Source organism: Rhinoderma darwinii, unplaced genomic scaffold, assembly GCF_050947455.1.
Source record: "Rhinoderma darwinii isolate aRhiDar2 unplaced genomic scaffold, aRhiDar2.hap1 Scaffold_522, whole genome shotgun sequence".
NCBI lineage: Eukaryota > Metazoa > Chordata > Amphibia > Anura > Rhinodermatidae > Rhinoderma > Rhinoderma darwinii.
The window spans coordinates 277932-292500 of NW_027464071.1; the positions used below are offsets into that span (position 1 = coordinate 277932).

The 14569-nt window shown below is 44.2% G+C and overlaps 1 protein-coding gene across 2 annotated transcripts; it reads right to left on the reverse strand.

Annotated features, from left to right (window-relative positions):
• Positions 1-1819: 1819 nt before the first annotated feature.
• On the reverse strand, positions 1820-4614 carry LOC142721817 (protein kinase C-like 1). 2 transcript variants are annotated; one of them, XR_012874199.1, is made up of 3 exons: positions 4120-4614; positions 2426-2955; positions 1820-2258 (listed from the first exon to the last, which is right to left on the reverse strand). XR_012874199.1 is itself a non-coding variant. In XM_075848846.1 (2 exons), the coding sequence occupies exons 1-2, from the start codon at positions 4357-4359 to the stop codon at positions 2656-2658; spliced, it is 540 nt and encodes a 179-aa protein (XP_075704961.1). In that variant the 5' UTR covers positions 4360-4614; the 3' UTR covers positions 1820-2655. The 2 variants fall into 2 exon arrangements, 1 of the variants encoding a protein (XP_075704961.1); XM_075848846.1 differs by having other exon boundaries at positions 1820-2955.
• Between the last annotated feature and the right edge of the window lie 9955 nt (positions 4615-14569).

Sequence of the window (14569 nt, forward strand, 5' to 3'; positions counted from 1 at the left end):
CTCCTGCTCAGGAGGACCATCACATCCATGTATTACATGCCCAGCCCGGTGATTATAGAACTGTGTAATACTTTACTTCCCCTTTAGAGATGCTGTAGGGAAATTAAACTCTTGCAGCAAGTTCCCCCACAGATTACTGGACCCCTCTAGCAAAACGGTATTGTAAAAACCTGACAACCCCTGTAAGGCTCTGTTCACACCACATTTGGGCTTTAAATCTGACATATACCTTTAAAGTGTAGCTAAACGTTTGACAAACTTCTGACATGTCATAGTGACATAGTGACACGTCAGAAGATTGGATTGGTGGGGGTCCGAGCACTGAGACCCCCACCAATCACTAGAATGAAGCAGCTGAAGCCCCCGTGTGAGCGCTCAGCCGCTTCGTGTTTGTTCGGCTTTTTCCAGAAATAAATGTATCGGTGAACGGACTCAATAGAAAGTCTATGAGCCGATACATTTTTCCGGAAAAAGCTGAACAGACAGGAAGCGGCTGAGCGCTCACACGAGACCTTCAGCTGCTTCGTTCTAGTGATTGGTGGGGGTCTCAGAGCTCGGACAACATTTACTACACAGAAGTCCAATGGGAATAAAGACAAGCACAAAGATGTAGGGGATAAAAGGAAAGTTTTATTTACAGATAAGGGAAGGTTATATTTTATTATTAGGAGATTATTCTAGAAGTATTAAGACTACTATTATTATATACTGTGTATATGTATGTGTCATCTATTTATCTATTATACTAAACCTATCTAAAGGCCGTGTTGATCCAGAGGAAGGCGAAAACCCCCTGTGAGGAATGAGCCAATTGTCCTCATATTAGGGGGGAAAATTCCTTCCTGACCCCAAATATGGCGATCGGCATAAATCCCAGGATCAGAGGCTGAAGTGTAACATGTGTAATATGGGGAAAGACTAGGGGAAAATTACTCATTTTTTTTTATTATTAGTTTTAATGAACTACTGTATTTATTTATGTGTAAACTATAAATTGTATTAAATTAAGATTTATTTTTAATTATTTTCTATATTTATATTATGTTACTTATGTGTGTTACTACTTATTACTCTATCATCCTAAACCTATTTAAGGCCGTGGTGATCCAGAGGAAGGCGAAAACCCCCTTTGAGGAATGAGCCAATTGTCCTCATATTAAGGGGGGAAAATTCCTTCCTGACCCCAAATATGGCGATCAGAATAATCCCAGGATCAAAGGCTAAAGTCTAATCTAAATGTACTATGCGTCTATATGCGGGTGGCTATACTTATCATGTAGTGTGGTGTCTATACTTATTATATAGTGGGGTGATGTGGGTGATGTGAGTGATGTGGGTGATGTGGGTGATGTGGGTGCATTACTTACCTGGCCTGTGCTGAGGTGAGATCAGGTATAATGGCCGCTCCGGCCCCAGGACTACAACATGCGGCTATTATTCCTGATCTCCCCAGATGGAAACTAAGCACAGGCCGCTCCTGGGGGGTGTAGAGGATCTTCAGGCTGGAGTGATGTCAGATGCCTGCCCGGGATTGGAGGATGGCAAGTCAAGGCTCTGGTGCAGCAGCAAGATGGCAGAGGTGTGGCATGAAGATGGTAAGGAGAGAGATGATGGTCTGGGCAGCCGAGGTGACATACAGCAGCAGAGACTTGAGGCGCGGGTCAGGAGGCATGAAGTTCTGGGCCCTTGTCCTGAGATCTTATCGGGTCCAGCTTGGTGACATGAAGCTGAACCCGGCCAAGGGGTGAAGGGCTTTGTTATTCTCTGGCCACTTCAGATGTTGGTTCTCCAGAACGGGCACAAATGGTGTAAATGGTGGCTGTGCCCTCCTCTCCTGCAGTTCCTCCCAGCCGATGGTGGAGAAGAATGGATGCTCTCTGATGTTCCCGCACACACCGAGGCGCCTCTTAGAATTTTTACGGACCAGTCTCTTGGTCAGATGTTTCACGTCAGGATTAAGCCAAGTTGGAAATTTAGGCTTCGCGGTGGTGATGGCTTTGATAGCCATTTGCCTGACGGGGCCGTTGTAAAATGGGGAGCGTCCTGCTGCCATCCTGGACACCACAATCCCCAGGCTCCACCAGTCAACTGCGGTGCCGTATTTTTTTCTAAGAAGCACCTCGGGGGCCATGTAATGCAACGTTCCCGTCACTCCACGGATCTTATTGGAGGCGGTGACGCCATCTTGGGCCAATCCCAGGTCGATGATACGGACGTGGCCATCTGCATCCAACATTATATTCTCCGGCTTTAGATCTCTGCAAAGAAATAAGACGAGAGAATGACAAATCCGCCCAGTGATCCAGGAGACGGGGGATGGGTCATTGCACCACCAAGCAGAATAGCCATTCAGGAGTGTAGGAAAGCTGGGTGCAGTGTTTCCAGCATGTAAAGGAGAATGAAAGAAGGGGGAAGTTCTGCTTACCGGTGGACGATGTTGTGTCCATGGAGGAACTGGAGGCCACATATCATCTCTGCTGTGTAGAATCTGATGGGGAGAACAGAGCGGAGTCTCAATGTCATGAAATCTTCCTCTATCAATTCCCTAATATCATGTTATGATGGAGTGTGTGCGGTCTCTAGCAGAGAGGAGGCGCTGATAATGGCAGCCTGTATTCTGCATTCTCTGTATTATCCTTCATCTGACCTCCCCCCTCACCTTTTCTTCTTTCCACCCCCCTCAGTCTCCTGATTATTTACTCGCCTTACGTTGCCGATGTTCAAGCAGCCGCACATCCTGATCAAAGCCTCCAGGCTGCCACCGGACAGATACTCCGTGATAAAAAATGCCCGCTCCTCAGATTGATGTGCGGCATAGAGGTGGCATAGGAACGGGCAGTGTCTGGCCGCTAGGAGTATCCGCCGCTCTCTCATAATTTCGTCCGTATTGTCCCGTTTGGTGATCATTTTTACGGCCATGTAGGTGTTTCGGCCGGGGACTGATGCCAGGACCACCTGAGGAAAACAAATGGAGATTCCTCATGAGAAGAAGAAGGAACAGGGGTGGACAGAGAGGTGGGTCAGTCGGGTAGTGCCCAGGACTCTACAGCAGAACAAAGCTGAGCTCCCAGCATAATGCAGTGTCTGCTGTTGGGTCCTGTATGGAGAGGTCTTCACGCCTTACCCACATTTGACATAATTATCTTAGTTGGTGGGGGTAGTATGGAGCAGGATCATACGCTATAATAGCGACCGTGGCATCTAAACAGTTAAATAGAGGTAAGCTCCCGCTGTCACCCCATCACCCCTACCCGTAACGCGATCACAGTGTGTAGATAGTTGTCATGGCAGCCAGGGGGCCTAATGAAGACCCCAAGGTCTGCCAACTTGGTCCTCCTACTAAGCTTAATAGGAGGAGGCTAAAAGAACAATTCAAGCGATACATAAATATTGCAGTCAAAATAAATAAATAAACTTTTTTCTATTTCGTTTTGTTTAGCTCCTCGAAAAATGGAATAAAAAGTTAAAAAGTGAGTAAAAGTTTTATGTAACCCAAAATAGTACCAATAAACAGTACAGCTCGCCCCACAAAAAACAAGTCCTCACACCGCCCCATCAACAGAAAAATAAAAAAAATTCGGAGTTTCAGAATATGGAGACACAACAAATTAATGTTTTTACAAAATGTTTTTATTGGATAAAAAGTATAAAAAATAAACCAATATAATTTTGGTATCCCGTTATTGTACTGACCCGCAGAATAAAGGTAACATGTCATTTTTACCACTTAGTTAACTCCATAAAAGCCAAATTATTAAACCAATGGAGGGATTGCTGTTTTGTTTTTTTTTGCTATTTCACCTAAAAAAAAACAGACTTTTACAATGTTCCCAGTAAATGATATGGTACATTGAATGGAGCCATTAAAAACGACAACTCGTGCCCCCAAAAATCAAAATCTCTCATATGTCGACAGAAAAATACTAAAATGAAAAACTAAAGTAGTGGTTATGGGGGCAGGAATACTTCTGGATGTCCTATTAGGCATCCCATAGGAGATCACTACACCCATCATCCATCCAGCATAGCATGGTGACAACAGAGAACAATTGATGGAGATAAAAGGTCAACTTTAGGTTTACCACCCTATAAAATGAAATATTTCGATATTATACTCACTTTGCCAAAGCTGCCCCTACCCAGGACCTGGTGGATGGTGAAGCGGCTGATGGTAAGCCTGGCATAGGGGCTGGATGTTCCAGGGTCTTGGCTGCTCCCAGGTCTTGGCTCCTCATCCTCCAATCCTCTGTCCTTGGCTCCTCTCCTCTTCTTCTTGAATCCGGTGACGCTGTCCTCCTCCCTCTTCCTCTTCTCCTCTTCTATCTTCTCACCGTCTTCTCCATGTCCATTGGACGCCATTTTCACCAATATCTTCCTACCTGTAGACTTCAGTCCGATCGCTGCCGTCGACAGTTGAAAGTAAACGGCAGTTGGTCGTGTGCAGGTCACGTGATGTCAGAGGTCATGGAATCCTCAGGTGGCACCTGCCTGGCAGTAACCTGCTCTGCCATGTCTGATGTGGGCATCATGAGTGCCAGTCTAGTGTCCAGAGCTGTGTTTCCCAACCAGGGTTTCTTATGGCCTGGTCAGGGGCCTGCAGAACACAGTAGCAATACATGCCACTCCTACAGTAGAGATAAACAACGGTTATTTGCTCAGGTTATTGGCAAAACCCTTTTCATCCACAATATAGAATCTGGGTTTATATTTAGGGGTCTGTATTTATTTAGGGGTCTGGTCTGAGGTCTGTATTTATTTAGGGGTCTAGTCTGTAGTCTGTATTTATTTAGGGGTTCCGTATGGGGTCTGTATTTATTTAGGTGTCTAGTCTGGGGTCTGTATTTATTTAGGGGTCTGGTCTGGGGTCTGTATTCATTTAGGGGTCTAGTCTGGGGTCTGTATTTATTTAGAGGTCTGGGGTCTGTATTTATTTAGGGGTCTGGTCTGGGGTCTGTATTCATTTAGGGGTCTAGTCTGGGGTCTGTATTTATTTAGAGGTCTGGGGTCTGTATTTATTTAGGGGTCTGGTCTGGGGTCTGCATTTATTTAGGGGTCTGGTCTGGGGTCTGTATTTATTTAGGAGACTGGTATGTGGTCTCCATTGATTTAGGGGTCTGGTATGGGGTCTGTATTTATTGTGGGGCCTGGTCTGGTGTCTGTATTTATTCAGGGGTCTGGTCTGGGGTCTGTATTTATTTAGGGGTCTGGTGTGGGGTCTGTATTTATTTAGGGGTCTTGTCTGTGGTCTGTGTTTATTTAGGGGCCTAGTCTGGGGTCTGTATTTATTTAGGGGTCTGGTCTGGGGTCTGAATTTATTTAGGGGTCTGGTCTGGGGTCTGAATTTATTTAGGGGTCTAGTCTGTGGTTTGCATTAATTTGGGGGTCTGGTCGGGGGTCTGTATTTATTAAGGGGTCTACTCTGGGGTCTTTATTTTTTTAGGGGTCCGGTCAGTGGTCTGCATTTATTTAGGGGTATAGTCTGGGGTCTGTATTTATTTAGGGGTCTAGTCTTGTGTCTGTATTTATTTAGGGGTCTGGTCTGGGGTCTGCATTTATTGAGGATTCTAGTCTGGGGTCTGTATTTATTTAGGGGTCTGGTCTGGGGTCTGAATTCATTTAGGGGTCTAGTCTTGGGTCTGTATTTATTTAGCGGTCTGGTCTATGGTCTGCATTTATTTAGCGGTCTGGTCTGGGGTCTGTATTTATTTAGGGGTCTAGTCTTGGGTCTGTATTTAGGTGTCCGGTCTGGGGTCTGTATTTATTTAGGGGTCCGGTCTGGGGTCTGCATTAACTTAGGTGTCTGGTCTGGCGTCTGTATTTATTAAGGCATCTAGTCTGGGGTCTGTATTTATTTAGGGGTCCGTTCTGGGGTCTGTATTTATTTAGGGGTCTGGTCTGGGGTCTGTATTTATTTAGGGGTCTGGTCTGGGGTCTGTATTCATTTAGGGGTCTAGTCTAGGGTCTGTATTTATTTAGTGGTCCGGTCTGGGGTCGGCATTTATTTAGGGATCTGGTCTGTGGTCTGCATTGATTTAGGGGTCTGGTCCGGTGTCTGCATTAATTTAGGGGCCTAGTCTGGGGTCTGTATTTATTTAGGGGTCTGGTCTGGGGTCTGCATTGATTTAGGGCTCTGCTCTGGGGTCTATTTATTTAGGGGTCCAGTCTGGGGTCTGAATTTATTTAGGTGTTCTGTCTGGGGTCTGTAAATATTTATGGGTCTAATTTTGGGTCTGTAATTATTTAGGGGTCTGGTCTGGGGTCTGTATTTGATTTAGGGATCTGGTCTGTGGTCTGCATTGATTTAGGGCTCTGCTCTGGGGTCTATTTATTTAGGAGTCTGGTCTGGGGTCTGTATTTATTTAGGGGTCTGCTCTGGGGTCTGTATTTATTTAGGGGTCTGGTTTGGGGTCTGTATTCATTTAGGGGTCTGGTCTGGGGTCTGTATTTATTAAGGGGTCTAGTCTGGGGTCTGTATTTATTTTAGGGGTCCGGTCTGGGGTCTGCATTTATTTACGGCTCTAGTCTAAGGTCTGTATTTATTTAGGGGTCCAGTCTGGGGTCTGTATGATTTAGGGGTCCGGTCTGTAGTCTGAATTCATTTAGGGGTCTGGTCTGGGGTCTGTAATTATTTAGTGGTCTGGTCTGTGGTCTGCATTGTTTTAGGGGTCTGTAATTATTTAGGGGTCTGGTCTGTGGTCTGCATTGATTTAAGGGTCTAGTCTAGGGTCTGTATTTATTTAGGGGTCTGGTCTGGGGTCTGTATTTATTTAGGGGTCTGGTCTGGGTCTGTATTTATTTAGGGGACTGGTCTGTGGTCTCCATTGATTTAGGGGTCTAGTCTGGGGTCTGTTATTTATTTAGGGGTCTGGTCTGGGGTCTGTATTTATTTAGGGGTCCGGTCTGAGGTCTGCATTTATTTAGGGGTCTGGTCTGGGTCTGTATTTATTTAGGGGACTGGTCTGTGGTCTCCATTGATTTAGGGGTCTAGTCTGGGGTCTGTTATTTATTTAGGGGTCTGGTCTGGGGTCTGTATTTATTTAGGGGTCCGGTCTGAGGTCTGCATTTATTTAGGGGTCTGGTCTGTGGTCTGTATTTATTTAGGGAAGTGGTCTGGGGTCTGTATTTATTTAGGGGTCTGGTCTGGGGTCTGTATTTATATAGGGGTCGGGTCTGGGGTCCGTAATTATTTAGGGGTCTGGTCTGGGGTCTGTAATTATTTAGGGGTCTGGTCTGGGGTCTGTATTTATTTACGGGTCTGGTCTGGGGTCTGTATTTATTAAGGGGTCTGGTCTGTGGTCTGCATTGATTTAGAGGTCTGGTCTGGGGTCTGTATTCATTTAGGGGTCTGGTCTGTGGTCTGCATTGATTTAGGGGTCTGGTTTGTGGTCTGTATTTATTTAGGGGTCTGGTTTGGGGTCTGTAATTATTTTGGGGTCTGGTTTGGAGTCTGTATTTATGTAGGGGTCTGGTCTGTGGTCTGCATTGATTTAGGGCTCTGCTCTGGGGTCTATTTATTTAGGGGTCTGGTTTGGGGTGTGTATTCATTTAGGGATCTAGTCTTGGGTCTGTATTTATTTAGGGGTCTGGTCTGTGGTCTCCATTGATTTAGGGGTCTGGTCTGGGGTCTGCATTTATTTAGGTGTCAGGTCTGGGGTCTGTATTTATTTAGGGTTCTGGTCTGGGGTCTGTATTTATTTAGGGGTCTAGTCTTGGGTCTGTATTTAGGTGTCCGGTCTGGGGTCTGTATTTATTTAGGGGTCCGGTCTGTAGTCTGAATTCATTTAGGGGTCTGGTCTGGGGTCTGTAATTATTTAGTTGTCTGGTCTGTGGTCTGCATTTATTTAGGGTTCTGGTCTGGGGTGTGCATTTATTTAGGGGTCCAGGCTGGGGTCTGTATTTATTTAGGGGTCTGGTCTGGGGTCTGTATTTAAGGGTCTGGTCTGGGGTCTGCATTTATTTATGGGTCTGGTCTGGGGTCTGTATTTATTTAGGGGTCTAGTCTGGGGTCTGCATTTATTTAGGGGTCTGGTCTGGGGTCTGTATTTATTTAGGGGTCGGGTCTGGGGTCTGTAATTATTTAGGGGTCTGGTCTGGGGTCTGTAATTATTTAGGGGTCTAGTCTGGGCTCTGCATTTATTTAGGGATCTGGTCTGTGGTCTGCATTGATTTAGGGGTTTGGTCTGAGGTCTGTATTTATTTAGGGGTCTGGTCTGGGGTCTGTATTTATTTAGGGGTCCGGTCTGGGGTCTGCATTAATTTAGGGGTCTGGTCTGGGGTCTGTATTTATTTAGGGGTCGGGTCTGTAATTATTTAGGGGTCTGGTCTGGGGTCTGTAATTATTTAGGGGTCCGGTCTCGGGTCTGCATTAATTTAGGGGTCTGGTCTGGGGTCTGTATTTATTATGAGTCTCTGGTCTGCATTGATTTAGGGGTCTGGTCTGGGGTCTGCATTTATTTAGGACTTTGGTCTGGGGTCTGTATTTATTTAGGGATCTGGTCTGGGGTCTGTATTTATTTAGGGGACTGGTCTGTGGTCTTCATTGATTTAGGGTTCTGGTCTGGGGTCTGTATTTATTTAGGGGACTGGTCTGTGGTCTTCATTGATTTAGGGGTCTGGTCTGGGGTCTGTATTTATTTAGGGGTCTGGTCTGTGGTCTGCATTGATTTAGGGCTCTGCTCTGGGGTCTATTTATTTAGGGGTCTGGTTTGGGGTCTGTATTCATTTAGGGGTCTAGTCTGGGGTCTGTATTTATTTAGGGGTCTGGTCTGGAGGTTTGTATTTATTTAGGGGTCTGGTCTGTGGTCTGCATTGATTTAGGGGTCTGCTCTGGGGTCTGTATTTATTTAGGGGTCTGGTCTGGGGTCTGTATTCATTTAGGGGTCTGGTCTAGGGTCTGTATTTATTTAGGGGTCTGGTCTGGGGTCTGTATTTATTTAGGGGTCTAGTCTGGGGTCTGTATTTATTTAGGGGTCCAGTCTGGGGTGTGTATTTATTTAGGGGTCCGGTCTGGGGTCTGAATTTATTTAGGTGTCTGGTCTGGGGTTTGTAAATATTTAGGGGTCGGGTCTGGGGTCTGTAATTATTTAGGGGTCTGGTCTGTGGTCTCCATTGATTTAGTGCTCTGCTCTGGGGTCTATTTATTTAGGGGTCTGGTTTGGAGTCTGTATTCATTTAGGGGTCTAGTCTGGGGTTTGTATTTATTTAGCGGTCCGGTCTGGGGTCTGAATCTATTTAGGTGTCTGGTCTGGGGTCTGTATTTATTTAGGGGTCTGGTCTGGGGTCTGTATTCTTTTAGGGGTCTAGTCTGGGGTCTGTATTCTTTTAGGGGTCTAGTCTGGGGTCTGTATTCTTTTAGGGGTCTAGTCTGGGGTCTGTATTTATTTAGGGGTCCAGTCTGTGGTCTGTATTTTTTTAGGGGTCCAGTCTGATGTCTGTGTGATTTAGGGGTCCGGTCTGTAGTCTGAATTCATTTAGGGGTCTCTTCTGGGGTCTGTAATTATTTAGTGGTCTGGTCTGTGGTCTGCATTGTTTTAGGGGTCTGTAATTATTTAGGGGTCTGGTCTGTGGTCTGCATTGATTTAAGGGTCTGGTCTGGGGTCTGTATTTATTTAGGGGTCCAGTCTGGGGTCTGCATTTATTTTGGGGTCTAGTCTGGGGTCTGTATTTATTTAGGGGTCCACTCTGGGGTCTGTATTTTATTAGGGGTCCGGTCTGTAGTCTGAATTCATTTAGGGGTCTGGTCTGGGGTCTGTATTTATTTAGGGGTCCAGTCTGGGGTCTGCATTTATTTAGGGGTCTAGCTCGGGGTCTGTATTTATTTAGGGGTCCACTCTGGGGTCTGTATTTTATTAGGGGTCCGGTCTGTAGTCTGAATTCATTTAGGGGTCTGGTCTGGGGTCTGTATTTATTTAGGGGTCCAGTCTGGGGTCTGCATTTATTTAGGGGTCTAGCTCGGGGTCTGTATTTATTTAGGGGTCCACTCTGGGGTCTGTATTTTATTAGGGGTCCGGTCTGTAGTCTGAATTCATTTAGGGGTCTGGTCTGGGGTCTGTAATTATTTAGTGGTCTGGTCTGTGGTCTGCATTGTTTTAGGGTTACCAGTACTATATTTTCTTACGACTATATTTCTTGTCGTCTTTGGACATACTTGGCCCCAATCGGCCCTGATTGCTTATTATTCTTGATCATCCACTGACTTCAATCTATCTGAGATATGGTACTGCTGTACATCTGCGATTCGTACTTACTTTTTGCTCTTACATAGATATCGCTTCCATTACCAGTACTATATTTTCTTACGACTATATTTCTTGTCGTCTTTGGACATACTTGGCCCCAATCGGCCCTGATTGCTTATTATTCTTGATCATCCACTGACTTCAATCTATCTGAGATATGGTACTGCTGTACATCTGCGATTCGTACTTACTTTTTGCTCTTACATAGATATCGCTTCCATTACCAGTACTATATTTTCTTACGACTATATTTCTTGTCGTCTTTGGACATACTTGGCCCCAATCGGCCCTGATTGCTTATTATTCTTGATCATCCACTGACTTCAATCTATCTGAGATATGGTACTGCTGTACATCTGCGATTCGTACTTACTTTTTGCTCTTACATAGATATCGCTTCCATTACCAGTACTATATTTTATTACGACTATATTTTTGTCATCTTTGGACATACTTGGCCCTAATCAGCCCTGATTTCAATTGAATATCACTTCTCGATCTTATCATATGCATGTTTCACTTCTGCTGTTATAACGTAACATGTACACAGTGACATTATACTCTTACCCGGTTTTTCACTGATTTTGACGTCTTTTGTTGTGTGACTCATCCCCTGTTCTACTTTTTAATTGTCTCATGTATGTAATTTAATAAAAATTTGTATATTTTTTCAAATATCGTGTGCTGAAGTCGATCATATTTTCTTGGTTTAATCTCATGTAAATTGTTGATCGATGCACCAAGTATATCTTGGTTTTCACTCAGGATTCAATATAGTGCATGTAATATAGTCAGCAACGATGCTTTACAGTTTATTACCTATTACCTCTTTGAGCACTATTTTTTATTGAATTCTGTCTGTTGGTATTCTATCGGATTGTTTTAGGGGTCTGTAATTATTTAGGGGTCCGGTCTGGGGCCTGTATTTATTTAGGGGTCTGGTCTGGGGTCTGCATTTATTTAGGGGTCTGGTCTGGGGTCTGTATTTATTTAGGGGTCTGGTCTGGGGTCTGTATTTATTTAGAGGTCTGGTCTGGGGTCTGTATTTATTTAGGGGTCTGGTCTGTGGTCTGTATTTATTTAGAGGTCTGGTCTGGGGTCTGTATTTATTTAGGGATCTAGTCTGGGGTCTGCATTTATTTAGGGGTCTGGTCTGGGGTCTGTATTTATTTAGGGGTCTGGTCTGGGGTCTGTATTTATTTAGAGGTCTGGTCTGGGGTCTGTATTTATTTAGGGGTCTGGTCTGGGGTCTGCATTTATTTAGGGGTCTGGTCTGGGTCTGTTATTTATTTAGGGATCTGGTCTGGGGTCTCCATTGATTTAGGGGTCTAGTCTGGGGTCTGTATTTATTTAGGGGTCCGGTCTGAGGTCTGCATTTATTTAGGGATATAGGCTGGGGTCTATAATTATTTAGGGGTCTGGTCTGGGGTCTGTATTTTTTTAGGGGTCCAGTCTTGGGTCTGTATTTATTTAGGGGTCTGGTCTGTGGTCTGTATTTATTTAGGGAACTGGTCTGGGGGTCTGTATTTATTTAGGGGTCCGGTCTGGGGTCTGTATTTATTTAGGGGTCTAGTCTTGGGTCTGTATTTATTTAGGGGTCTAGTCTTGGGTCTGTATTTATTTAGGGGTCTGGTCTGTGGTCTGTATTTATTTAGGGAACTGGTCTGGGGTCTGTATTTATTTAGGGGTCTAGTCTTGGGTCTATATTTATTTAGGGGTCCGTTCTGGAGGACTAATCAGTCTCTAGAACAATATTTAATGTGTTTTATCTCTGACTGTCAATATGATTGGGTCTCCTTCATTTCCCTCGCCAAATTTTCCCTTAATAACCGGGTCAGTCACTCATCAGGGGTCTCCCCATTTTTCTGTAATTTTGGGTTTAATCCACGGTTCTCCTCTGTTTCACCTGGTGGTTCCAACAATCCCGAGGTAGATCTCGTTCATCGGGAACTGTCCACAGTCTGGGCCCAGGTTCAGAAGAAACTAGAGGCGTCCCAGAGCATACAAAAGCAAAGCGCCACACACTTTTCAAAAAAGTGCCAAAGGCAGCGTAAACTGACCAAAAACGTTCCTGCAAATTGCGACTTTTCTTTGCCAGATAAGCGGCTTAGCAAAGTTAATAAATTCTCCTCTAAGGCTACAGACAGTAATACAATATCTTAATGCAAGGATGTGTACACTCAGTGTCTGACTGAGGACCTTGGACCCACCAAAGGAAATAATTCTTGGGGGTCTACACTTCAAATATATAGAAATAATGTGAACACTCTTAATTGTGTACTAAAAACGTGTGTAGTAAAACAAAGACCAATATTCCCACCATATAGTGACAGATATCAGTCCTACACAGGCATTCTGCAGACCATATACACTACCGTTCAAAAGTTTAGCGTCACTTAGAAATTTCCTTATTTTTGAAAGAAAAGCAGTTTTTTCCAATGAAGATAACATTCAATTAATCAGAAATACACTCTATCCATTGTTAATGTGGTAAATGACTATTCTAGCTGTAAACGTCTGGTTTTAATGCAATATCTACATAGGTGTATAGAGGCCCATTTCCAGCAACCATCACTCCAGTGTTCTAATGGTACATTGTGTTTGCTAACTGTGTTAGAAGGCTAATGGATGATTAGAAAACACTTGAAAACCCTTGTGCAATTATGTTAGCACCGCTGTAAACAGTTTTGCTGTTTAGAGGAGCCATAAAACTGACCTTCCTTTGAGCTAGTTGAGAATTTGGAGCATTACATTTGTGGGTTCGATTAAACTCTCAAAATGGCTAGAAAAAGAGAGTTTTCATGTGAAACTCGACAGTCTATTCTTGCTCTTAGAAATGAAGGCTATTCCATGCGAGAAATTGCCAAGAAACTGCAGATTTCCTACAACGGTGTGTACTACTCCCTTCAGAGGACAGCACAAACAGGCTCTAACCAGAGTAGAAAGAGAAGTGGGAGGCCCCGCTGCACAACTGAGCAACAAGACAAGACATTAGAGTCTCTAGTTTGAGATATAGACGCCTAACAGGTCCTCAACTGGCAGCTTCATTAAATAGTACCTGCAAAACGGCAGTGTCAACGTCTACAGTGAAGAGGCGACTCCGCGATGCTGGCCTTCAGGGCAGAGTGGCAAAGAAAAAGCCATATCTGAGACTGGATAATAAAAGGAAAAGATTAATATGGGCAAAAGCTCAGACATTGGACAGAGGAAGATTGGAAAAAAGTGTTATGGACAGACGGATCGAAGTTTGAGGTGTTTGGATCACACAGAAGAACATTTGTGAGACGCAGAAAAACGGAAAAGATGCTGAAAGAGTGTCTGACGCCATCTGTCAAGCATGGTGGAGGTCATGTGATGGTCTGGGGTTGCTTTGGTGCTGGTAAAGTGGGAGATTTGTACAAGGTAAAAGGGGTTTTGAATAAGGAAGGCTATCACTCCATTTTGCAACACCATGCCATACCCTGTGGACAGCGCTTGATTGGAGCCAATTTCATCCTACAACAGGACAATGACCCAAAGCACCTCCAAATTATGCAAGAATTATTTAGGGAAGAAGCCGGCAGCTGGTATTCTATCTGTAATGGAGTGGCCAGCGCAGTCACCAGATCTCAACCCCATAGAGCTGTTGTGGGAGCAGCTTGACCGTATGGTACGCAAGAAGTGCCCATCAAGCCAATCCAACTTGTGGGAGGGGCTTCTGGAAGCATGGGGTGAAATTTCTCCCGATTACCTCAGCAAATTAACAGCTCGAATGCCAAAGGTCTGCAATGCTGTAATTGCTGCAAATGGAACATTCCAAGACCAAAGCAAAGTTTGAAGGAGAAAATTATTATTTCAAATAAAAATCATTATTTCTAACCTTGTCAATGTCTTGACTATATTTTCTAGTCATTTTGCAACTCATTTGATAAATATAAGTGTGAGTTTTCATGGAAAACACAAAATTGTCTGGGTGACCCTAAACTTTTGAACGGTAGTGTAAGTGAATACAGTGCAGTGAAATTCAGTGACTCACAGGTGACATCTTCTCAGATTGGAGTCGTTCATGTTCTCTTTTCTTCTTCATCCGGCCCAGAACGCCATGTTGACTTCCAGTCTTTTTCATCTCCAATGCCCAAGCGCGAACCACAAGATACGTCATGAAAGTGTTGATGTAACCTGTATACAATGTTCACGTGACCCAATGTGCCACGTCACAGCGTATTCAAATCATGGAAGCGTTCAGTCTACATGACTACCGCCCATCACGGTGCACATACCTTAGATCAAAATTTTGACATATAACTAACTCTAAACCTCATAAGTTAATTTTCTTTAGCTATTATACTAGG

Bases quoted from the DNA above. Each gene is read 5' to 3' on its own strand.
- LOC142721817 (XM_075848846.1), bottom strand. From the start codon at position 4,359: ATGGCGTCCAATGGACATGGAGAAGACGGTGAGAAGATAGAAGAGGAG. The intron at 2,956-4,119 runs GTGAGTATAATA...TGTTTTCCTCAG, and splicing joins GTAGGGGCAGCTTTGGCAAA to GTGGTCCTGGCATCAGTCCC.